This window comes from Cardiocondyla obscurior, linkage group LG02 (genome assembly GCF_019399895.1).
Source record: "Cardiocondyla obscurior isolate alpha-2009 linkage group LG02, Cobs3.1, whole genome shotgun sequence".
Lineage (NCBI taxonomy): Eukaryota > Metazoa > Arthropoda > Insecta > Hymenoptera > Formicidae > Cardiocondyla > Cardiocondyla obscurior.
In genome coordinates, this window is record NC_091865.1 from 441594 (window position 1) to 466398 (window position 24805).

Sequence of the window (24805 nt, forward strand, 5' to 3'; positions counted from 1 at the left end):
CGATTTCTGAATCGTTGGGGCTGCAAGCGGATCTACGTTTACGTCGCATACTGATTTGTCCTCGCTATGCGTGCGCGCGTACATGCGTTTGCGCGTGTGCCCGCGATAATGTAACCGGAGTATGGCTTATCAAGTATTCACGCGACGATTTTCCAAAATCGCACGGACGACCGAGCAAATTTGCGTCGAATCCCAGAAACGCCATTACCGACGCAATTAGCAGATGTAGCGTTAAAGTGCCACGATATACGAGAGACCGATTAAAAGCGGTATTTCGAGTAGACTGGGGTTGGCGGGAATGGGAAAGAGGAGATGTAAAGGGGAATGAGAGAGACCGTGCCCGGCCGTTGATTACAGGGAAAGGGCCGAGCGCGATTGGGATACAACGAAAAAATATATATTCTCCTCTCGCAGCACATGCGGCTAATTGCCGAATATTTCATCATTTAACTGGCGAAATCGTCGTCACCCTCCCGAAAAGTCAAGAGATGATCGCCCCACGCGATGCGGCGAAAGCTATTTTTCCTGAGACTTAAACTGACACGGGAATATATTATCGCACGGAAGATATTATTTATTAAACCTTTTTCGCATTGCAGAATTTCATTAAATTATTAGTATGCATGAAGCACCCTTGTTATATAGCGTTCATTAAATTATTCCAAATACGACTGAATATTATTTTAAACTAGTTTTTTTGTTTGTAAAAAATTACGTATTTTACTGTACGTTTTTATTCTTTATTATATAAAGAATTTATATAAAATTGTTATCAATAAATATACATATAAGTAATCCTATTAAAAATTCGGAATACTTAAAAATACATTAAAATGTCAACTGAATTTGTATATAATTGCACATTTATTAATTTGCAAAGAGAAATTATATTTTAAAATTGAATTTAACAGCATATCTCTTTTAAAATATAATTTATTTTTTATCATAACTTTATATTTCATCGATTCTTAATTATATTTTTAATATAATATTCTTCCACTCCCCATCGCTCTTTGTTTTTCTTGTCTCATTTATTTTATCGTAGTATTTTATATTTTATATATTTTATATGTAAAATAAATTTCAAATTTGCTTCTTTAGGTTTCCTAAACGTAAAGTTAAATAAATGTATCCCCGTCGTTTGCTTGACTCTAAAATTCAGATTTTGCTCGTGAAACAGTTTTGCTCTTGAGGAACGCGCATGTATTGTTCTCCGGTGCATTGCGACGAAACGAGGAACAAATATTATTTCTCGTACCGGCGAGAACGTTCCTATGTCCGGTGCATCGCGCTATCAGCTAGCATCTCTCTCTCTTTCTCTTTCTCTCGCTCTCGTGCGCTCTTCTCTCGACCGATTGTTCGCGCACGACCTGCGTTGCTCGTATCAGCTCCCCAACTCAAGTTGAAACGAGATTTATTCCCTGCTGCCATGCCCCATTCAAGGATTCAGTCGGTCGTATATTTTAACGCGATATCTCGTTGTGATTATAGCGTTATAAGTTTCGCAATTTGCAAGACTACGTTAGCATTTAATGCCATCATTAAACGGCATTTCGCGTTACCATTCTTTTTTTTCGAACCAAGCAATTTTATTATCGCAACGCGTGCCCACAATACAAATCTTATACGAAATTATATACGCGAGGTAGTAATTACTATCCTCATTATTATTAACAATTAATATTATCGTACATTCCGTAATACACATGCGAGCCGTTTACAATGACATTTGTTGGACAATGAATATGTAACGCAACCATAACTGTTTGATATCGATAGCAAACTGATCGTAATCTCATAGTAATAATTATGAAATATATTGTCATGATACATTATATGCATCGATGCTGACATAATATTTACAGTACATAGGTACGTATAGTGATATTTGCTTCATTATCATTACTAAATTACGATGTATGCATTGTACATCTCTATCTACCCATCTATATGTACGTAAATCTTTTTACATGCTCTTCAAATATTGTAGATTAACCCTTTCAGTCGATGACTATTAATCGCTCGATATCAACGTCGAAATACGACTGCGCTGTTTCTCGTATTAAATTTTTAATTAATCATTTATGTCTCAAAACGGAACATTTATTTCATAGATTTTGTCGGGAAATCTTTCATATATGTGTATATATATATTTAATATTTGTACACAATACAAAATGCGTTTAATTAATTTACACTTGATAAAACTTGTTGAACTCGTTGAAATAAATGGTATCCTAGTTCACTTCATTGAATATAATCGTGATACTTTGCGCGATATGTGCGCGATTCACTCTACGGTTTGTAATTTCAACCATGAAACAGCGTCGACTGCTGGGGGGCCACTTTATCGAGTAAAGTCACTGCAGCAGCTTTTATAGGAATTACTCGCTGAATCGCAGCGAAGGACGCTTCGATATAAGTAAAGTGCACACAATGGATTCATCGCGGTATAGCGAAATCCTAACGCCGGTGCTCGCGCCGCTTCATTGAATTAATCTTAGTCTACGAGCTCTTACCGTGATCGCGGGAATCGTGAAAAATGATCCTATTTATTTTGTTTAAGACGAGATCTATCAGACAAAGTGTTTTCAGCTTTCCGGCTCGATGTACGCGAGTTTCCGCTTATACTTTAAGACTACTTCTAAGACGCCTCTTTCGCGTACTGAAAAATATTCAAGATCGCTGTATTTATCGGCGAGGGAAATCGCGCAAAGAATATAATTTTCTTTTGAGACGTCATACTTTTAAATTGTCGCGGCTCGGATCATTAATATCATTTGTCAATTTCGTGTTCCCCCGACGGAGGGAAAAGATAGCTTCGACTGGAACTTCCTCCCGGTAAGATTACCATTCCCGCCTGCATTCTTCCACGGCTCGTCTCGCGTTCTTTTATGATAGGAAAGACTAGACGAGCCGGTTGCGGGACCAATTTTCAGAACGCGCGACACCGAGACGAGCCGCGTATCTCATTGCAGTAAGCGGACGACCCAATTTCATAACAATGCAACCCCCCGCTGGCGAACGCGCGGGTGTGTGCAAACTAGACGCAAACAAACAGAGGCAGGGTAGAGAAAATGGAGATGGGAGAGGCGGGCCGTTTTACCGCTGCCGGGCTGCAGCAAGGCGAGCACCGAGGTTCCGCAATTTAGAAAGGCACCGGTTTATGAGCACCGACGACGGTTATTTATACTTACGCGTAAGGGAGAACGCTCGCTCGAGCATTTCGCTCACGTCGAATAATATGGTTTTGCTTCTCGTTCGCGATTTGTCCATTAGAATCCATTAGACTTCATAATTTTTAATTACCGCGTGGATGCGGACGACCAGACTTTCCTGGAGGACACGGAAGTATACGAGCTCGCGGGACGATAACGAAGCACCGAAAGACGCAATTTTAATTTGCAAAATTACTCCCGCGGGAATATGCTCGCCGAAATAAAGCGCCGCGCGCAAGCGAAATAACGTCTCCGAGATGTGAATATACATGCATTTATATGTTTGTCTGGAGAAAGGTCCGCGGAAGGCTTAATTTGCGTCCCGACGACGGGGCCAGAAGAGAAGCGGAGAGATGGAGAGAACGGGAAAAGGAGAGAAAGGTAGAAGAGATCTCTCTCGCGCGCAGCGGTTTTACGCGCTCGCGTGAGTCGAAATTCATGTGGCGCAGGAACTGATATTTCTCAGAAAATGAATCACCCTTATACAAACGAACCGACACACCGCGGTAACAGCGGCACAATAGTCAGACAATAGCAAAAGCGCGGGTGGTTGCTGGCTGGTAGCTAGCGAAAGGGACTGGATGACGGGGCATAGGGAACGAAAGGGGAGAAATAGCGGAGGGATGCAAGCGCTTGGGAGATGCGCACGGCAAAGGTAGGAGATTTCGTGGGTCGCTTCTCTCTCTGCATGTGTGGAGCGTGCTCAGGTAGCAAAGAGAACGAAGGCAACAGAGAGAAAGAGAGGTAGAGAGAGGAGAGAGAGAGAACAAAAAAGGACGAAAGGGATGAAACTGCGCTCTCCAGACGGAAGCAGGATGAAGGTGCGCCTTTCCGCGTATAAACCGCGCCGAGCCGTACCGCCAAACATCACCTCTTTTCCACCCCACGCAAATTAAATATCTCACATCCATTAAAGACGTTGCTGTTACTCTTCCGGGTTCGTACCTAGTTACCGAGCACTTAATGTTTAATTAGGGTGTTACGCAAATCGTCTGACAAGAGCGAGTGAGCGAGCGCGTAAAGAATTGTCACTCTGATTTATAATTTATGATATAATTCGCTTACGTTCGAAGATCTCATTTAAAACGTTATTCATGTTTCTTGGTTTGAAAGAAAAGAGAATTATCTGTTTGCTAAAAATTAATCACTCCGATATCTACATCATTATCAGATAAATTTTTCATCAAAAAATGTGATAGTGTCTCATTAACTCATATTTTACATGTCGCAGAAATAAGTTACGCGACGAATTGTCGAAATGATATTTTCGGTAGGTGACATCGTTTCGTAATTTTTAATGATTTTAATAATATGAATAGAATTTAAATTGAATATTCTTTAAAAAATTTTTACGATGATACCATTCAATTAATTTATTTTAAAACCCTACGAATAGCGATTTCAATTCTTATTATTTGATATAAATATTGCTTCTGATATTTTATAGATGTGTAGAGAGCTAAAATGTTATACACTTCTCTTCTTCACTCGTTATGAAATTTTCTTTCTTATTGCTTTAGTTTTACAATGTCACTTTAATGCCAGTTTAATTTAATTATACGTGTATAACGACTGCGACAAAAGTAAACTCAAACTTATATTAATTACTAAAATTTCCATTCTAAATGTCTTTTTACAAGACTGACGTAAGTGTCTTAAAAAACTATTTTAATATATAAATTATATTTGACTTTAAAATTGAAAAATTTTTAAGGTGACGTTTTGCAAGTATTTTCTATAAGATTTAATTATACGAATTTCCTTCAGATAAAAGTATAAAAAAAGGAAATGACAATATAGTCAGATTATAGTGACATGACTGATGATGAGAAACGTTTCTTTCACGAGAGCCGCGCGTTATCACATGCACCTATACATACATATATTCAAATGACCGTTCCTTGGTGTTCATGAAATTTAAAACCTATCGACCCTGCATATAGCAACTAGATTCTCACGAGATTGCTCCTTTGAGGTCTGGTCAATCGCGGCGGCACTCATAGCCCTGGTTTATCAAGCTGCCCTTCACTCTCTTGCAAGGCTTTCATGAAATTTAATAGGTTGTCCGATATACTCTTTGCTTTTTCACGTCAAGTCAGTTCATAAGAAACAAAAGACCTCGACACTAACATATTTTTGTTCTTAATACTCTATTACTCCCGATACAATCTTTCGTTACCTTTTTTTTTTTCAAAATATTTGATTTTAATTGCGCAGCGAAGCTACATATTCAATATTAGCGTTGAAGGATATTTTTAATGTTCTTTTTTTCCTTTTTTAAATTTCTAATATGCATTATTATATGAAAAAATTATTTTTAAAATACTATAAGCAATTTTAAAGTCTCGTTAAGATGAATAAAAGATCTAGAATTTATATGTATGCATTTTAAAAATTCTAGTACTTGATTTACGTAACTTCAAAATCGATTGTGTCACATGAAAGAATTATGTAATAATCTACATTTGATGAAGGATGACGTTATGCACATCAGACATGCGACAATTCTGTGGAGAAGAACTGAAACTTATTTATGTATTATGCTCGGCTATCATCTCCTGTGGAAATGGTACTCCCTATCTCGCGTTGCGTCGCCGGTATCTAATAGCCTCCACTCTCTATTCGTTTCATATAATAAAAGGCGGCATTTTACAGAGAGACGAAGTCACCTTTGCTTTTATCTTCGCTCGAAGGCGAAGCGCTTTGCAGGGAAATTCAATAGATAGCTGGTCGATGGAGGATGTTGTAGAGATTGTTCCGTTGCGCGTGATCTATGGGAGCACCGTGGCCCGGTCTACCCCATAATCTTTTCCAAGTATCGAAGTGCCTACGACAACTCTCCTGTTCGATCCGGCGTTCCTCCTGAAACGAAATCCAAATACGAATGATCTGTAACCTTAGACGGTACTGAAAGAACGGAGGATATTCGATGCAAGCGCAGTCGAACAGTGGCGAAATATAATGCCTGGAGATTTTTATTTTCTAAAATATTGAATGAAAACGGATTTAAATATATAACTTAGATCTAAAGTAAGTATACTCTTTTTCTTAAATATCGAGCAAAAAGAATTTATAAACTGCTAGGAGATAAATATTATATAAAAAGGACTTTTTAGAAATAGTTTTTCCTTTTCTGTATTTAATTCATAAATTTTAATATTTTGACGAATAAATTCTAATAATACAATAATTTTATCAATTAATATCTAGCAAATTAAATTATTTTTATATACGTCGTTTCTAATTTAATTATTAAATTTTATCTTTTATGGTTTTACAGTTTTTTTTATTTTTAATATAATGAAAATTATCAATAAGATCAAATTTGTCTAATATTACACACGATACATTATAAATCGGTTTAAATCCAATTTCATTCTCAATCTACTTTCAAACATTTAACAGACAGTCTGCTCACGAATAGCTTGATTTCATATGTGCAGCGTCGATACGTAGAAGTGCGTAATCAATATGATTCAGTACAACAGGCAAGATTGCCAAGAGATTGGTACAATTAATCTCGTTTCGAATTACTGTTCGACATCGCGCGGTCGTCATCGATCATACGGCACTTACCAGCGACCTGTCCCGCTTACGTCGTATTTGCTCAGCTAGATCCGCGATATATTCCCGATTGCCGACGCCGAGCGCGCGAAACCTATAAAAGAAAAGGAGGAACGACTGTTATACTCGGCTTTCATATCCTTTCTTTGATGGGCATGGCACCCCCCACGGAAATGATGAGGGCACGTGCGCCGAGATGCGGATTACGGGAAATAAAGGTTCGAGGGGAGTAGCACTATCTAAAACGAACCCACGTTGGGTTTCCTTGAGCGAACTATTTAATATCATCGCACCCAAAACGAATGAAGATGGAATACAAATGAGACCGATGGAAGGATTTCGATGTATGGAGATATGCTTGAAAATAAAATATTCAATTCGGTTAAAAATAAAAGTTAAATTAAAAAAGAAAAAAAGGGCATCATTTGGCGAATATAATATAATTTTTTTCAGTTATAGTACTTTATAATCTATGTATAGATAAAAATATCGACAGACAGTTGAAAATTATGAAGAACATATTTATAATAAATGACGTAGACTTTTGCCACTGTCATAAATCGTGAATATTGTAGATATTGTGACCGAGCGATTTATATTTTATTCGCCGCGATGTCCAATGTCAAATTAAGTCAGAGAAAATAAAAGCTCTCCGTTTAAACCGCTGCAGTCATCGATATTTTCTTCGATGGATTCAATAATCTTTATCGCTTATAACTCGTGCGAATATCTCGCATTGCGCGATAAGGAACGCGTGCAAAAATTTATCAAATTTACTACAGATCCGTGTGACATCAAATTAAATACTTGCGTTCGCAATGCGAAGATATTATCACAGTTTTATTTCTCTAAAAAAAAAAAATAAAATAAAATAAAATAAAACTAAAAAATTAATTAACCCCAAGAGACAAATAAAATAAAATTGTGGTAAAGTCTTTTTTTTTTTTAAGTGAATAACGCTCCAGGCTTGCAGTGCCTCATTTTTTTTCTCCGAGTTATCGCCGCACGGTGACAGATAATCGAGGGTGATTAATTACTACCGGTGCCGCAGCGTTTGAATGTCGGGTAACTGTGTTATAAACAACGCCGCATACCTCCGGTAACGCAACTTTCTCTCATACGCTGTTCCATTAAACGTTATCAAAGTGTCTCGTTACATGTCAGGTTCGTGCTGCTTCTGTTCGCGTCCAACGCTACGACCGTTTACACACAGATTTATCGAACGATAAATCAGCATTACCCTATCGGATGCAATGCCAGAGAAGAGTTACATTAATTACTCAATCAACTGGATAGAGAATGATGATCGTTAAAAATGTTTATGATCGGACAGTCATATCAACGATCATGTTAGCAACTCTATATCTCTTTTTCTCTTCGATATATCACTAACTCAATTTATTTTGCTGCAATTGTACGTAACGTATAATGTAAAGCTACATGCATTGAGCTGCTTCAAAAAATTTATTGTCAATTCCGCAATATACGTTTAACTTGCAGCTAAAATAAAACGAAATGTACGCTTTCTCTCTTTTTTTTTTTTCTTTTTTTCTTTATGTTTCTTTTTTAGAAAAATAATTCAATTTAAAACGAAAAATTGTCACATGTTAAAAATAATTTTCTTACGTATTACAGAATCACGTTTTAATTTTTTCTTTAGAAATTTTAAAGTGAGAATATATTTCCATGAAGCGTTGTTATGTAATGATATATTTATACAAGAAGCTTACGGTAAAATCTTCCGATTAGGTATTTCCTAAAGAAAATCGACTTACCTTTTCAAGAAATAAATTCGAGGGAAATATTCTTTTATGATAGGAACGGAAAATTATGCTGATAAGTATTTAGAGCGACGTTTGCGCACAAGGGAGGAAAATGAGGGTGAGATTGAGCAGGAACAGGTGAAATGGTCGAGGTCGAGTGCATCCGGGTCAATTGGTTGATTACCTGTAATGTAGTTACATCCCCCGAGTGTCGTATCGCCACTATCCAATTCTCTGGTTACCGTCGTGTCTTGTAGTGTTTGTCACACTTACAAAACGTCAGATTAAAAATTAATTGCGAATGCAGCGGCATTATATGACCACGGGTTGACATCTACTACGCGACAAAATGCGAATGTGCGATGTCATGCTCGCGTCGTTCCACTCGTCTCATTTTTCATTTTGCGTTCTACATAAAAGTGTCTCGGTGACTTTTACGTCAGATTGTTAAAATGGGAAAAAAAAGAAAGCGTGTCAAGGATTTAAAAAAAAAAAAAACCAAAGAAAGAATAAAAAGTGGTAGAAATACATAAAAGAATATTACGTAGATATAAATAATTCAACGTATAAAATAGAAAACTAATGCCGATATGTATATAAAGTATACGCTGTGACGTACGGAACGTTGAATTTAAATTTATTTAATTGAAGTTTTGATACTGTAGTATGCATGTCTTTCCGTCGAGGAGATGCGAAATATCAGATGGACTTTTGGCTAAATGAATGATCAATAAAATTTTCATCAAGTAAATTGAGAAACACAGCAATAAAACACAGCTTTTAACGTCAATTACGATAATGAGTAAATATACGTGATTACAGCCAGTTACGTATTATGCCGGACATGCTTTATTGATTATCCTACCATCTCAAAATCCGTCATCTTCGTCATTTGTACTTTCACGCGACGCGGTAAATGGAATTGAACACTGTGTAACGCGTTACTTTAAAATTCAATAATATAAAAATGCATAATCTGATGCGATTAATATTTCGCAATTAAAACATTTATGTGATCAAAATTTGGAGCTTGGCGTTTTCGCAAATTTAAAAGATGTAGAACAACGTGCATTCTTTATATTCTTCGTGCAGCAAATCGATCATTTTAGAAACGAGCATGCCAATATTCGAACAGGGTCACCCCCTGTTCCTTCCCACCCCCGAACTTACGATTCTATTGCGTATCCCGGACGAGTGGCATCTGTTGCAATATAGCGCCTGGTCTGCGGAAAGGACTGATGGCGTCTGCTGGTTAACAAAGGTACCAATTCGACACCACCCGTAAGCTCGTACACCTGAACCTCTTCCTTGTAGGAATTCCTCGGGTCCTGCACTGGTTGTGTTTCCGAAGCGATACCTATTGGAGCAAAAGACCGTCACGGAGACGAGATTCAAGCTTCGGCAGCAGCGAGAACCAAGCGGCAAACTCCGCTATTTACCTGGTGTCGCCCTGTCATCGTAGAATTTATTCACGTCCACAACAGCCGGAGGGTCCGTGTTCCTCTTGTATAGTCTGTCGATCGTAGAGTTGCTCGTCCAACCCTGAAGCAAGTTGAAGCTTTTAACCAGGTAACGTTTTCCTCTTTCCTTTATTATTGCGTTTAATTTCATTCGCCAATTTAATACTTTGTACTTTAGAAATTTATCGTTTAGTGCTTATTTAAGTGAATTTTGTTATCTTTATTGAATTAGTAACATTTGACAATTATTTCATACAAATTTTATAATGTAACGTAAATACCTCTTTAAATGTTACTTTAAAACGCAAAAAAAAAAATTAATAAATGTCAAACGTTAACAAAAAAAGATATCACATAATCTTACGCAAAATAAAATTTTAATTGCGTGCTGTAAATCCTAAAACCTCCATACGTTCACCGAAGTAAATCCTCGTAATTAAGAGTATATCCGCCGTTTGATCCGACGTAACGAAACTCACGGGTTTTATTCGTAAATATTTTATCACCTGATTGATTATAACAAATGGCACCGATTTATTATAAGAAAAAAAAAATTCCCCCACGTTATAAATTCGCCCGTCATAAATCCATATTTACAGACAAGTTTACGGCAGCAAGAACAGGAAGAGAGGGTTAAACGCGCACTCGGGAAGAAGCACCCACGGGCTTAGAGATACATATGTGATCGGTATAAACGTAACACGAAGGAGCCCGTGCGTAATAAGAGAGTAACTTAGCTTCTGAGGAATGCGCTAATAAATTTTCGTCTAAACTTTCTGGCTGCGCTAAGGAGGGCACCCGGAGGATCGTTCAATTAGCCCGAAGGTATGCGCGTTGCGCACGTTCGAGAGACGGCGCGGTATTTAATTAAAAATTAAGAACCGCATGCTTCTCGCCGAGGAAACCCATCGGGAACGCATCAAAAGCTAAGGATCCTGTAAAAGGAAGTTCCGTTACACCGGCCGAACGTTATCGCGAGCTCGACTAATCTGCAATGTCCTATTTTTTTTTTTTTTTTTTTTAGTCACATCGTGCGCACTTCAAGATACGAGATTTATATTCGCGAAACGAATGAATTACCCGTACGGCCGATTGCGTTTAATTGATAGCGCCACGCTTTCGTATCAAGTGGCGCGCGATTGTCACGCTTCGCAAGATAAATCCGTCGTTGCGAAAATCGTTGCGGCTATTGATCACCTCGCGTCGTGGCATTTGCACGAATCGCGCAGCCCTCCACCCGACGCGTTATCATTACTGCAAAAACTTATAACGATTCCTGCAAATCGCCCCAGCAAAGCTCCGTGGGGCCGCGGTAACTTTAGATTTATGTGAGCGCGTTACAAGCGAATTGAGAAATCCAGCATCCTCGGCAACGCGGCCGCGAAGAGACGTTTGAAATTATGCGTGTATATCAATTTGCCAGTGTCACCGCGCGCACTTTACTTCCCGTCTTGCGCGAACTTGTTCAATCTCGTATACGGACGCAATACGCAATTCTCATTTCCGTATCGCGCGCCAGGATATAGTTAATTGAGCGCACACGTATCCATAAATTCACCAATAACGTCGCAGACGACATTAGTCACCCCGCTTCGATGAAAACGGAATTATGGAAATTACACATGCAAAATTCAACGTATGTCTCCAGACTGAAAAATATATGTATTAATATTTAACGAGAAATACTCTATATTCGTATACGCGATATTTCTAAAGAATCTTTCTTTAATGGCCCTTATTATCAATTTATAATAAAGAGTATTACGACGTTAAGAAATAAAAATTTTATTAAGATTCTGTTTCTGTTCGAAAGCTGACTGGTTCTCTCACTTGACTCGCAAAGGTAAGTAAACCGGCTGCACGCCGTCGGCCGTAGATCATTCATTTGTAATTATTCGAAAGGAATTAATATAATTAATGTCCGAATCTAATGACGCGTGGGAAGCGCGCGCTCTATAATCTCTAGTGTAATGAAAAAAGTCGCGACGTTTTTACGGGTCCGTTCATCGGAAAAACGAAGAACGGTAAAGTGATTTCCCGAAAATTTCACCTACGAAAAACGTCGGCCGAGCTTCGCAGTCAGATTAGCCGCATTCGTCATGCGGTGAACAAATAAATACGTAATTTCTCTCCCCATCGGCGAGTTTATTGCATTTACCGGCCGTGCGCGTAAAAAAAAGAGAAGGAACAGATTTCACGAACTACGATTTGGCGCATTTTCACACGAAGTGCGGGCGCAATTTAATTTCTTAGCAAAAACGCATTCCTCCTTTTTTTATTTTATGTATCTCCTCTCGCGGTATCTCTTTACGTGGTAAATTACAGCGCGCGAGAGAAAAAAAAATACTCAGCCGCGATTTACTTACGCTACACCACGGAATTAATTCCACAGCAATTCACCGTGTGAGAGAGTAGATAGCTTGTCCGTTTTTAACGAGGACGCGTATCGAATAACAGATATCGCGCCTCGCGTTTTCGCATAAATTTGTATCGCGTATTCGTTTATGTCGCGTATTTCGTCTCCTCGTTATCGTTCGCTTTGTCCAAAGAGCACACCCATCTCCCGCGATTGATACCTTCATTCTTGACGATGTAAAAAAAAAAATCAATAATCTTCCTGCCAAGTAAAATAATTTACCGTAGCGTACGTGACTCAATGACGGAAACAGATCACGGCCGAGCGAGGGAAATAATTGAAAAGTTTCGTGCAACACCACGCTAAATTCTTGATTTACGACAACAGCAAATCTCTCCTTCGTAATCATAAGAAGAAAATGCGATTGTACAAGTCTCAAAATAATTTAACGTGCATGTAATAGCATTTATTATCAAGAGCTAAAATAATTTTCTTCGGAACAATATAATTAATTTTAAAACCCCGAGGGGAAGTTGATTCCAATCGTTACCTAATAATTAGCTTGCCAGATAGAGTAATAATTGTCTAGATATTAATTACTCTCTAATAACGAGCCAAAAAAGTTAAATATTTAAACATTTTTCGCCGCGTAGTAGTTTTTACTACGCGCGCTGACCTATCTCTACGCACGGTCGGCTGCCGTGGCCGATGACCTCCGGGCCCGCCGGCCGCCGCCACGCGGTCCCCCACTATGTAAACCGTAAAACAATGATGGCTGCCGGCTGCCGTAACACCCACGTGCTCGCAGATGACCGCGGCGACTGGAAAGTGGCGGCCTCGGCGGCGGCGGATTCAACGTCGAGCGCGCGTTGGCAGTAAATTCGCGCAGTAAGCTAGTCGCGACGAAACATTTAAATACTTATTTAGATACATGGTCCGCGCTGGACAGTGACTAGACGACCGATAGACTTTTAAGAAATATATTTAATCTACGCGATCTGACCACTAGCTGCAAAGTCAGATTAACTAAATGAATTAATGATTATCTAACTCTTCGGCAAAAATTCAATTTTAATTATCAAACGAATTTTACCAAAAAATATTCTGCTTTTAACTGCTAATTATATTACGTTGCAAACATATTAATATAGATTATATCTCCGTACTCAAAATTGTAATAAGCGATTTAGACCCGCCACTGCATAATGTTTGACGTAATAAGAAGATCTCCCGACTGTCTTTCTATCGTCTTTGCGAAAAATATATCAAAATGGACTTATCTCTCTCCCGCAGCGAACCCTTCAATTACCGCGATGTCTATAGTTTGCGACCCCTCGGGGCCAATGTTCGTCAATCTAACAGGGTTACTCTCGCACAGCGGTAGAAAGTTTTGATGCAAAGTTGCCAGTACAGACTGACGCGGGATACTCCCATTCGCCGTGACAATGTAATTTCGTTATCGTTTCAATTGGTTTCTCAGCAGGAGGTTGTTGTTTAAACGTGCAATTACGTAGAAATCAGTTTTCGAAAGTACTGCGCGAGACCACGTCTACTCTTCCTTTCCCCTTTTTGCCGTCTCGAAAATTTTGTCGCGGAAACGACTGACGGAAAATAGTTTCGCGTCGTCATTGCTAAAACAGCAACGCGCGTACAGCCAGAGATTTTTTTTAATTTTATTTTATCAATATTAAAAAATGTAGAAGGGTCTTAAATAATTAACAAAAATATCGGTAGCGACTCAGATACCGCGATTGTGTCTTTAACGTGGCTTATTCTGCTTTTACCTTAAAAAGTGTCGGGCTTAAAAAATCAGTGACACCATTCCGTTACTCGAAAATTTATTTATACACGTTCGTTTCGCGACCTATGCTCGGATTAAGGTTTCATGCTGCCATCGTAGTCTAATTGAGGTAACGCACCGACACTTGGAGCAACATTCCTGAAGTATCGCGCGCACAAAGAAGCTTTGAGCGGGAGCTCTGAGAATGCAAAGCGATGTCGATGATTAAGGATTCCCTTTCCGTAATTAGCGAATGCGGAACGAGACACCGGTATCTGGGGTGTCCCCGTGTGCGATTAACATGGCGATATAGATATGCGTACCATGGATTCGAGGAAGCGTACACCCAGCGACTTGGGATCCCTCCAAGGAGCTCCGCCAGGACCGGGTCGTCCCCACGGCGAAGGATGCCCCAGCTAAGCACACGGCGCCGTCGCATATTAAGCAGTTTCCAAGACTTGCTTCCTCTATCCTACGTGCGTACGCGTACGGGATCGTCGTCGCGTGATACTAGAACACGTGCTTGGCGTCTATTCGCGTTCGCGCTTATCCTCACCCCTCGTATACTGCACTCGCCCCGTCATCGCGTATCCCAACGCGAGGGGGAGGGTGGAGAGGTGCGGAAACTCACCACGCTCGCGTTAGAACCTCATCTGCATCCGATTAGCGGGCGCAGCTTAATTTCTACAACCGGCACGTAATCCCGAAAATTACATCGCGCAGCTAGGAACGGCGATCATACGATGTTTGCACATGCTCATGAATGCGATAGCTATACTACCCGAATTTTGCGAATCCTTTTGCTTCGTTGGTACGTGGAATGCCCGTGAGATCGATCGTGAGCAACCTATTTCGTGCAGCGGTCAGTTTGGATGAAACAATTATGCGGGTGGATATATTTTATAAATTCCCCCGTCTTCGAAAACTCCACTTCAATTAAGCTCGAATAGAACAAGTCAGTCTATTTAATCTGCTTAAAAGTATAAATCGGCTTAATTCAACTATTGGGCATTATCGATTTTTTATCGTAAAATTAACATGGCAAAATAACATACTTATTTATTACTTGCTTTAGTGAATTTTGTAATGTATCCACAAAAAAAAAAAAAAAAAAAAAAGTGTACTGAAGTTCTATCCTCGTGGCAGAAAAAAAAATGAAAAGACGAGAAACACTTAGAGCGTTCAAAGTTCGCCTATTTCATAGCTCGGGGAAAAAAATTTGGCACGCGTCCTAGGTTTTTACATTTAAATAGAAAAACCATTTTTAACACGACGCCGGACGGTGTCGTTAAAACGTTTCCTTTTCGCGATTCCATATACGTTACGTCAAAAATTTCACGGCGGCCCCGTAGGCAGGAGAGAATCGACTTTGTGGAAGTAGCGTTTCTAGTTCTACGTGATCGGAGAAATCGACTATACGTCTCGAGTTCAAGCGGATACGACGTGTTCGGCCCCGGCGGCACAGCCGGTCTCTCGAAATTATTGCCACGAGAAAAATGCCTCGTGTCCAACATACAAGGAAAGTCCATTACGAGATTTCTCGTATTTGCTGGCATGACGAGTCGATACCATGTTCGACAATAAAGCTCAACTCATTTGGATATAGCTGTATCCTCCACAAGTGAAAGATTCAGCAGTATCCTTTTACCGGTTTTATCGCGAAAAGTCCTGGAATCACAAACGCGTCTCTTTTTTTTTTTTTTTTATTTGATGATTAGCGAAAAAAATTATGTAAAGAAATTTAAATTAATTAAATAGAATCTATATGTATCCTGTTCTTTTATTGGATTAGAAAGCTTTGTTTGCAGACGGAGGAATTTATTTAATTTCAGCTGAAGCTAATTCATTGAGTTAGGTCGTGTCGGTGCAGTCGACCCTTAACGTTGATTACGGCCGAATCGAATCAACATCGGGCGTGTTCTTCACCCCCTTTATACGTTTCTTCGACGTGAAAATCGGAGTCCCCCTACGTGCTGCCTTTGCAATATTCAGTGTAGTAATACAGGCGACTTCTGGAGCTATTATGCTATTTCAAGCGCGACGTCTGCCAGACGGTTCGTGTCGTCGAGAATCAGGAGTAGTCGTATATCGTAATTTGCTTTTGTATGCAATTTTATGGAAGAGCAGAGAAATGCCGTTTGTGAAACGATGAGTTCGTATACTGGTGATATTGCGCAGGTATAACGATCACAAGCGTACAGAGATGTAAATCTAATTGGCGACGCACACGGAAATTTTCTCTATGCACGAAAACGTTAAGATGAATTTTTTGAAGCGACTGCGATGATAATTAAGTAGCTGAAATATATCGTGGTCGTTTTTTTTTTCTCTATTGTAATTACGCGTTTAAAATTAATAAAGAAAAATTAAAATTCTTATTATTGGCAAAAGTGTCTCGAAAAATATGTATGTTAAATGCATTTACGTTTAAAAGTATAATCGTATTTAAAATATGCACGAAAAAAAAATCATGAGAAACATAAATACGTGACTACGTTCGTAACCTAGTTTTATATACGCTAAACATTATAATAATTTCAAAGGGATGTTGGAAATAACAAGTGGTTAACGCTTAATGTATGCGACAAATGCACATACAAATTGTAGTATCTTTCACTTCGATCCTCTAATATGAAAAAGAGATTAAGAACGGAACGTTAAAATATTTGCTTGAAAAGTAAAAACATATTTTATGCACTTGTTCCACATAAAACTTACTTTTTTTTTATGCTTAAGAAATCAGAGAAATACGTGAAGTTCTTTTCCCTTTTGATGAATTATTCCGAGCAAAAAATTGCGTACGGTCGTGCATTTATGTTATGATAAAGAAAATGTATGAAAATGTGCATGGAAATACAAAGCTCGTTTAATCAAAGCAATAAGAGAGAAGTTCTATGAACTTTTTTACTTTATATTGCCAGGTATTATTTCTGTTTGCGTAATAAAAATGTAATTACGTAATATAAAAATATGTCACTTGATATACGAAGGGTAATCATCCTGCATATGACCACATTAAGCTCTTGTGCATTTTTTAAAAATTATACCATAACCATTAAGTATTTACCTCAGTTCAAGACTAAAATTTTACCGTCGATAGCGAACTTTTATCTTTTAAATGTCAAACGGAATATTCTGAAATGCGTAATGATAAGATGCAGTGCCATAAGCGACGCTGCTTAAAAATTGTGCAGAGTACAGCGCTGCGTAATATTGTTTAAGAACTCTTGTGATTATACTTGATCACACGTGCTGATACATGTACATCGAGGAGCAGATATGGCATTTTCTGCGGCGATAGCGATTAGTGTACGTAATCCTAGGTGACAGAGACAAGGGATGAGAGAACGGGGAGAAATCAGTCATCGGCAAACCGGCCGGCGCGATATATACATGCGATACACGTGAAACTCGACGAGCACGACGCTAAAGTAACGTTTGCTAGCTGCCGTCGCTATATCTGTCTTTCAGCGTACACCACGGACAGATATAATAATTCGATTCGTACGTAAATTCTCGGCAATCGAATTACTTAAGCTAAAATTGAAATTATCCGATCTTCGTAACCGCGTATCAATTGACAATAATTTTTTTGCGGTATATTAGAAGTAACAAGTTCGTACACTTGTTATGGTTGCTGCGCGTATTTCATTTAAATAATTCAAGATAATTCCGACGCGAGTTTCTCACGGTAATTTAAATTGCACATCGAAAAAGTCTACGGAGAATTTTTTATTCGTCGACCACTTCGACTCCAAGTTCCCTCCCGAGTTATTCAACTCTCATTTGGTCCCAAGAAATTTTCGGCCCGGGAACTTCAATGCTCGGAAGTATTAAAAACGCGGCGATAAATCTTATTCGCGCGGGTAACACCGTTCTCGCGTGTATCAGCGCGACGACCGACGTGCGTAAGCGTGCTCGAAAGTTTTCGGAGACGAGTAACGTGCATGCGATCGCCAGCAGAATTGAATTTACGGAGGGGGAGGACAAAGTTTCGTGACAAGGGTGCGAGTGAAAAGAAAAATGACGGCTACGGTCTTTCAGTTTTACCTGACCAAAGCTGTGATATCTCGGCTGTTCGAGTGGCTCCAGAGGCACGTTTCTCTTCCTCAGAGTAGCCGGGCAGGGTGCACCGCCACCTGGTCTGCCCCACGGCGAGTAATTGGCCAGAATTTCCTGTAGCTGTAAGAGAAAAAGAATTAGGAACATAAAGTCGTTACTGTTGAACTACGCGAACGTCAGCCGGCGCGACTGCAGTTACATCTCTCGCGGAGTCACACGTTTGTTGAATTTTTCCGCGGCGCAAATAAAACCGCAATAAAACGAAGAATTTTCCTTTAAATTAAATTTTTACCGTTCTCAGGAATTTCGTGTAAATGTGCAATACTGCACCGGGCGTGGCTGAGCGTGGGGGAAAATAATCCGCCCTCGCCGCTCGTAAAATATCGAAATGCAATGTCGGGGTGGCGGACGCCGCAAATTAATTAAAGATAGCTTTACGCTTGGAAAGGAAGTCATTCGTGGTTTAACTTAGAAACGTTTAGCAGGAGTGATCGTATCGAGGGTCTTGCGGGCAGGTAGGATTAACCTGAGCGTATCAGCCCTTCTCGGCAGCATTGCTAACGCACTTGCATTCGACCGCGTGCACTTGCACCAGACCGCGGTCGCGCCAGATTCCCGAGTAATAAGAGGGATGGGACCGCGAATAATCCCTCGGCCTGTCTTTATTAGCATACCGGTTACACGATAAATTCCGAACTACGTCCGCGCAGCAAATACAATTTAATACGGTCGACGTGTTGCATTAACGATACGAAATAATCACCGAAGCAATAATTACGCTGGGATTTTCATCGGCATAATTTCGACACGTATTTTGAGTGATCGAAACAGCGAACAAAGTACACGGCGGCGGGTATTACAATGCACTCGACACCGCGCGCGCACGTACACTGCGCGGGTGTGCGCGTGAATTTTTACAATATATTCCGTGCGAATTGTTATTTTCACAGGGGATGGTAATGAATATAACGAGCGTATGTTCGGTAAATATTTAGGACCGCCTGGGCGATGATTGCGCATCATCGTTATGTTGCATCAATACTAAAATATAATAAGAGAGCTTCGGAACCGGATAGCGAGTTTTTTAAACGCTGAATATAATTGGCGTAAATAATATATATCGGTATATGCATAGGAACGAACCAACGTCGAACGTAATTTTTTTTTTTATACCGTAACAAAAAGATTTGAAATATCATTCTTCTTTTTTTTTTTTTATAGAAAATTATTGCTACGATTTATTCCCGCGATAATTGAGAAAATTATTATTAATTCAACGACCTCAACACTTAATAAACAATACAGAGTTTGTTACAAGTTTGTAATGAGCGCGCGGAGGAAACATGCAGTTTATGTAAAGCGCACGAGAGAGGACCGTGATAGATTATTGGGTTATCTTTCGCGGCTTGTTTCTTAAGACAGTTAGAGACCGAGATTATGCAAATCCATTTTAATGGGATGGCTTTATTACCGTTCGCTCGTACGTAATTTCCCGTTCCAAATTCAACGACACGCTTTGTGAAACACAGAAATAAGAGTAACTAGATCAGACACGTACTGAAATTGCAATGATATTTTCAAGAGACGTCTATAATAGGAACAAACACAAAGATCTCTCGACATTTACCATTCTATTTCATTTCAATATTATCAGGATAATTTCCATTTTGATAAAATTATTTTCAAATAATTATTTTTAGTTGGTAACGTTGACCGTATTTTCAAGTGTTCACTTGTTAAATTTCTTATGCATTTTCTTTTATTCACTTAATTGACCACTGATGAAATGTGACTTAATGTTTGCTCCACTTGGCCCGTCGGATGGTTGATAAATATATACGTATGATAAATTTATTAACGAACGTCTTCGAAATCAAATGCAACTGCTGGATTTTAATGTCTGAACCGCTTATGGACCGCCGAAGGATTAATTTCCAAAGTCCGCCCGTCTTCGCTTTAATGACGTTCCGGGTCACAGAGTATATCCCGAGGCCGTATCTCTCACAGTAGACCCTTATCCGATCGGTAACAATAGCGAGGCGAGACAATGACATTAAGGGGTGGTCGGGGCCGTAGGGCAAGTGGTATGAACGGCAGCAACGTGGCCAAACCAGAAACGCCCATTTGTGTGACACATACTTCACGTTGCTCGCGGTGCTTTTGACGTTGCAGCTCCTCCTTCCGTCGCTTCCATAACGCCGTGCCTTCCTGAACAACTCGGCGCTCGCGCTTTCTCCTTGCGTCTTCTTCGACTTCCGGCTCGTACGTCGTCTCGGGGACTTCCTGCGCCATTTACGTATTGTATCCTGCTTTGACAGGGAGGAAGGAAAAAAAAAAAAAAGCGAGGAATCGCGCGGGCGCGCGATCACGACGGTAACGACGGCGATATTCCGACGCAACGTGACGCGTACTCCTCAGGCATGCCAGCTTCGAATATCGAATGCCAAAATAGGGCCAGGAGCGACTTGGTACAAGTCGCATGCCGCAGCACGTGGTTCCGTCATCATTCGTTATCGATTTAACAGAATAGAATATCGCTCTTCCCTCGGGAGATACGACGCTGTTGTATTATACGTAGTCAACGGTGTAATAGAAGTGCCGATGCCAGGACACCGCGCTGTAATCGAGACATCCGGATTTTATATATCGTTTTTCGATATAAAAAACGAGTCGTGCAAACCACCTCGCTCCTCCACCTCCTACGTCTGCCCTCCGAAGCCCCGAGCTTTGTTCATTCATTCGACGCTTGAGCTACGATTTAATTTCGCGTGTCCGGGGACTGCGAATCGTTGTCCACGAAACAATTGTATAATTGGATTAGAATGCCGACATTTAAATTATGGGCGCCGCGCTATATTTTGCGTTTTCAGCGGCACCTTTCCGCGTGGAGCGGCTTACGTCATGAAATTTTTTCTATTATTTAGAAAGGGGAGGGGAAGATAAATGTAGAAAGATATGTAGAGCATGCGATTGAAAAGCGCAGGCTTATTGAATTTGATCGCTATAAATAATGGTGTCGCCGACTTTATATTCCGATCACGTTTAATAAATCACTTTTATCTGTCACGCGAAAACAACTGTTATATAACTTCTATTGTATATTTTATTGCTTTGTCGTGCGTCAGATTGGTATCTATGTTGCAGCAAAATACTTTGTACATTTTATCTTGCATCTGCATTTTATAAATAAGACGTTATATATTAAAGTTTTACTGTATATACATACGTATCAAGAAACTGACGTTTATCTCAACTTACTTAATACTAAATTAATTTGAAGTTTAATTTAAAGTGATTTTTTTATAAAAAATTAATCATCTGAAAATATATTAATTTCTAGAATTTAATTAATTTATATACGATATATTTTAATTTCGTTATTTATTTATCAGATTAATCAAGAAGTCTTTTCGTATTTTGGAGCGCTCTAAATATTTTGCGAAAATACGAAAAAAGTTTCCGACGAGCTAACAAATAGATATAAAATAAATATTAAATTACTTGACTGCCATTAAATTATAAAAAAAAACTCCTACATTTTTAATTATATATACTTACAAAATGTAAAATATAACTGTCTTCTATTAAACATTGAAACGACGTTACGAGATGTCAAAATGTCTCGCGATCTCGCACGGATAAAATTTATGTTAAACGGAAAAGACGGAGTTTAATTTTGATGTCTGTATTCAGATATGAATTTACGAACGAGCGCGATGAACCACAAACTACAACACTTCCCGTGGCCCATAAATAAGCCACAAATGCACTCAGCGGTACAATTGACCATAAAGCTGACTCCCAAACTGCGAACCCCCAAGCTGTTGGTTGTGTTCAAGAGAATAGAATACGAAAAAAAAAAAAGAAATTAAATCACAGAAGTGAGAGAAAAACCCGAGGGAGCTGTTCTCCACAAATAGCAGTGCTTACGTTGACGATACGACACATTATCCTACACATACGGTACCGATTAAAATTGTTCCGGATCACATTTCGCGAAGCGATTTTGTACCTTCGAGCTTATCGTATTTTTCTCTTATCAGCCGTCTCTTACAGTAAGGAGCATTTCCGTTCTATATGTATGCGACACAATATGACGCTATCCTTTTTTAGCAACGATAAAAAAAGAACGAGTTTTACAAAGCTCGGAGCAGAAGAGACATAGTTCTATTTAAGCATTGCAATCGTTTTTTTCTATTTTTGCTTGCATGTGCAAATGGGCGACGGCACGTAGCGGAGTTCAACATGCAAAGTGCCAAGTAAAGAAGTGCAAGTTCGCTAAAACGGTGCCATAGTTCGTACAGTCGATCCGCGTGTATTATCGGCATCAAAGGATACCCCGATTTCGTTCCGTTGAACCGATTTTCTACCATTACAGCGCGATATAAGCTCGGCGCAAGTTATGCAGCAATACTATTCGATTGAACAAGCAGCGGGGAGATAGGCGGATTCGTCACCAAGTCACGTAGCGAGCAAATATAAATTTTATATCAGCTCGCAGCATATGGTGGCGAAATCAAGAGACAGGCAGGCTCGCGTAGATTATCGATTCTAATGCCGAGTGTGCTACCGAACGCCGATTCGGTACAGAGTTGCACGTCACTCAGGGGAACAAGTCGATCAATACCTCGTCTTATGGACAATAACAACCGGAGCTGACGGCACGATCGTACTGCAAATATAATCTAAGATGCTCGTAAACGAGGGATCGATCCCGGGTTTGGCGGTACCGTCTCGTCCTCGCCGGCACTCTTTCCTCGTTTAAGGGTGAGACTTACACCTCGCTGGAATCGGGAGCGACGTTGCCCGCGGCTAGTGATCGTTACGATTTTCTCGCGTGCCACCGCGGCAGAACGATGATCCGCGAGACGTGCGAGCGACGGCGTAGTTCTCACCTGGCCGATTACATTCTTACGTACAACGCTTCAAACGCGGTCGACCATCCCCTTGCGACTACGGGTACACGCGACTGCCGACCCCCGTGCGATTCAGCGGAGCTGCGGTAGTCGTCGACGTTCCGAACCGTTCGCCGGCATACCGGCGCACGATTTTCGCTACGGAACATGCACGCGTTGCCGTGTGCTACCGTCGTTATCTGTGCTATACCTTACCTTACAACTTTCGACTTCCAACCCTTCTTAATCAGGAATGTAGCGACCGCCCGCCAGCAATCGACGAGCGAGGGTGCACCGAAGACGCCGGAAGACTCTCTTTGAAGGGCGAAGCTGGGATGAGGCACGTCCGCCGATTATTAAGAACTGACGTTGATGAATAATCCCTGCAAATTAAAATTACATCGGTAATATTCTACTTAAACATACAAGATAATTAATTAATACTTTTAACAAATATATATCTCTGTCAAGAAACTCTCGATATTGGAAGTTATGCACGTCGCAGTTACCGTATACAGTGCATCTGCATGTGTAAAAAATAAAATAAAAAAAAAATTGAGCAAAAAATGTTTTGGAAAAAGGTACGAAAGCAACGCGATACAAAAACCTCCACTGATAGCGAACTATCTGATTTTGCATTTATCACGCCAGCGACGCATATGTATCTTCAGAAAAAAACAATTATAAAAAATAAAAAGAGAAAAACATTAATTCTTTTATGTCGTCCGTCGAATATATTTTTTGTCGCGGCGCATATAAGCGCCTGCTCACCGTTTTCGAGTACGTCTTGTATTAGAAAAATTATCTTACAGCTAAGCAATCATGCAATAATAGCTTATACAATTTTATACATAATTCAAACGGAAGGAAACGTATTAATATATTTTACTATTCATTACGCAACGTATTTTTAATTATACTTATTGTGCCGCGAATATATATGTATCTATTCTTTCTTTCGGTCTTTACCTTTTCAGCCTGTAGCATTCTGTACGAACGAGATGGTTATCAAAATCTATTGACCACATATCATTGGCGCGGTGCCCTTTTTTCTCTCCATGCCAAAAGTTCACCGGACTATTGATTCATCAGCATACAAAACGTTATACGCTGCTCTCGCGTCCGACGTACCTCTATTTCCAATTTTATTAATCTCTTCAATCTGCCGCTACAGTTTTTTTTATTTTTTTTATTTTTTTTTCCCTCCGGTAAACTTGCATATCTCGCCATCGATTTGTTACGACCACGATACGCACGTGAAAATCATTCTGTCGTTATGTAACGATTCTATCTTCACGTTAACTGAAGAATACAACCTGTAAGAGACAGGTTTCATTAATCATAAATGTTTGCCGAACGATTCCTCGTCATTGTAAGGTTACGTTACTTACTTTGCGACGCAAAGGCGACGTGGACGTCGCTCAATTATTTCACGTTGAATATTAATAGTACGAAAAGCGGGGAAAAGTTTTGAAAGAAAGAAGAATTCGTACCTCGCAATTCCGGAGTTTTACGTTCGTAGATTTCTACGCATCAGTTCGTATGAAATGCAGCAGCGTCGTTCACCCAGGCCTTCGTCTGAAATTCGGTAACTGCTTTCAACTCGCAGTAGCCGCGATACTCGCAACAGCTGCTGCGAAATATTATTTGACCGGTACGTGGTGCCCTCTCTTGGGCCAAAGAGCCCAACTCGGAATACGTGTGAAG

At 39.8% G+C, this 24805-nt stretch overlaps 1 protein-coding gene across 2 annotated transcripts; it reads right to left on the minus strand.

Moving 5' to 3' along the window:
- Nucleotides 1-845: 845 nt before the first annotated feature.
- On the minus strand, nt 846-24705 carry LOC139113377 (uncharacterized). Of its 2 annotated transcripts, none has more exons than XM_070674508.1 (9): nt 24592-24705; nt 24068-24414; nt 23315-23481; nt 20343-20820; nt 18192-18323; nt 9985-10087; nt 9716-9902; nt 6795-6876; nt 846-6080 (listed from the first exon to the last, which is right to left on the minus strand). In XM_070674508.1, the coding sequence occupies exons 4-9, from the start codon at nt 20493-20495 to the stop codon at nt 5934-5936; spliced, it is 804 nt and encodes a 267-aa protein (XP_070530609.1). In that variant the 5' UTR covers nt 20496-20820; nt 23315-23481; nt 24068-24414; nt 24592-24705; the 3' UTR covers nt 846-5933. The 2 variants fall into 2 exon arrangements, with proteins under 2 accessions (XP_070530609.1, XP_070530610.1); XM_070674509.1 differs by having other exon boundaries at nt 24490-24617.
- Between the last annotated feature and the right edge of the window lie 100 nt (nt 24706-24805).

Excerpts from the sequence above, each read along its gene's own strand:
- LOC139113377 (XM_070674508.1), bottom strand. The coding sequence starts at position 20,495 with ATGGCGCAGGAAGTCCCCGAGACGACGTACGAGCCGGAAGTCGAAGAA. Across the intron at positions 18,324-20,342 it reads AGCACCGCGAGCAACGTGAA|CTACAGGAAATTCTGGCCAA; the intron begins GTATGTGTCACA and ends TTTCTCTTACAG. Across the intron at positions 10,088-18,191 it reads GATATCACAGCTTTGGTCAG|GGTTGGACGAGCAACTCTAC; the intron begins GTAAAACTGAAA and ends AACTTGCTTCAG.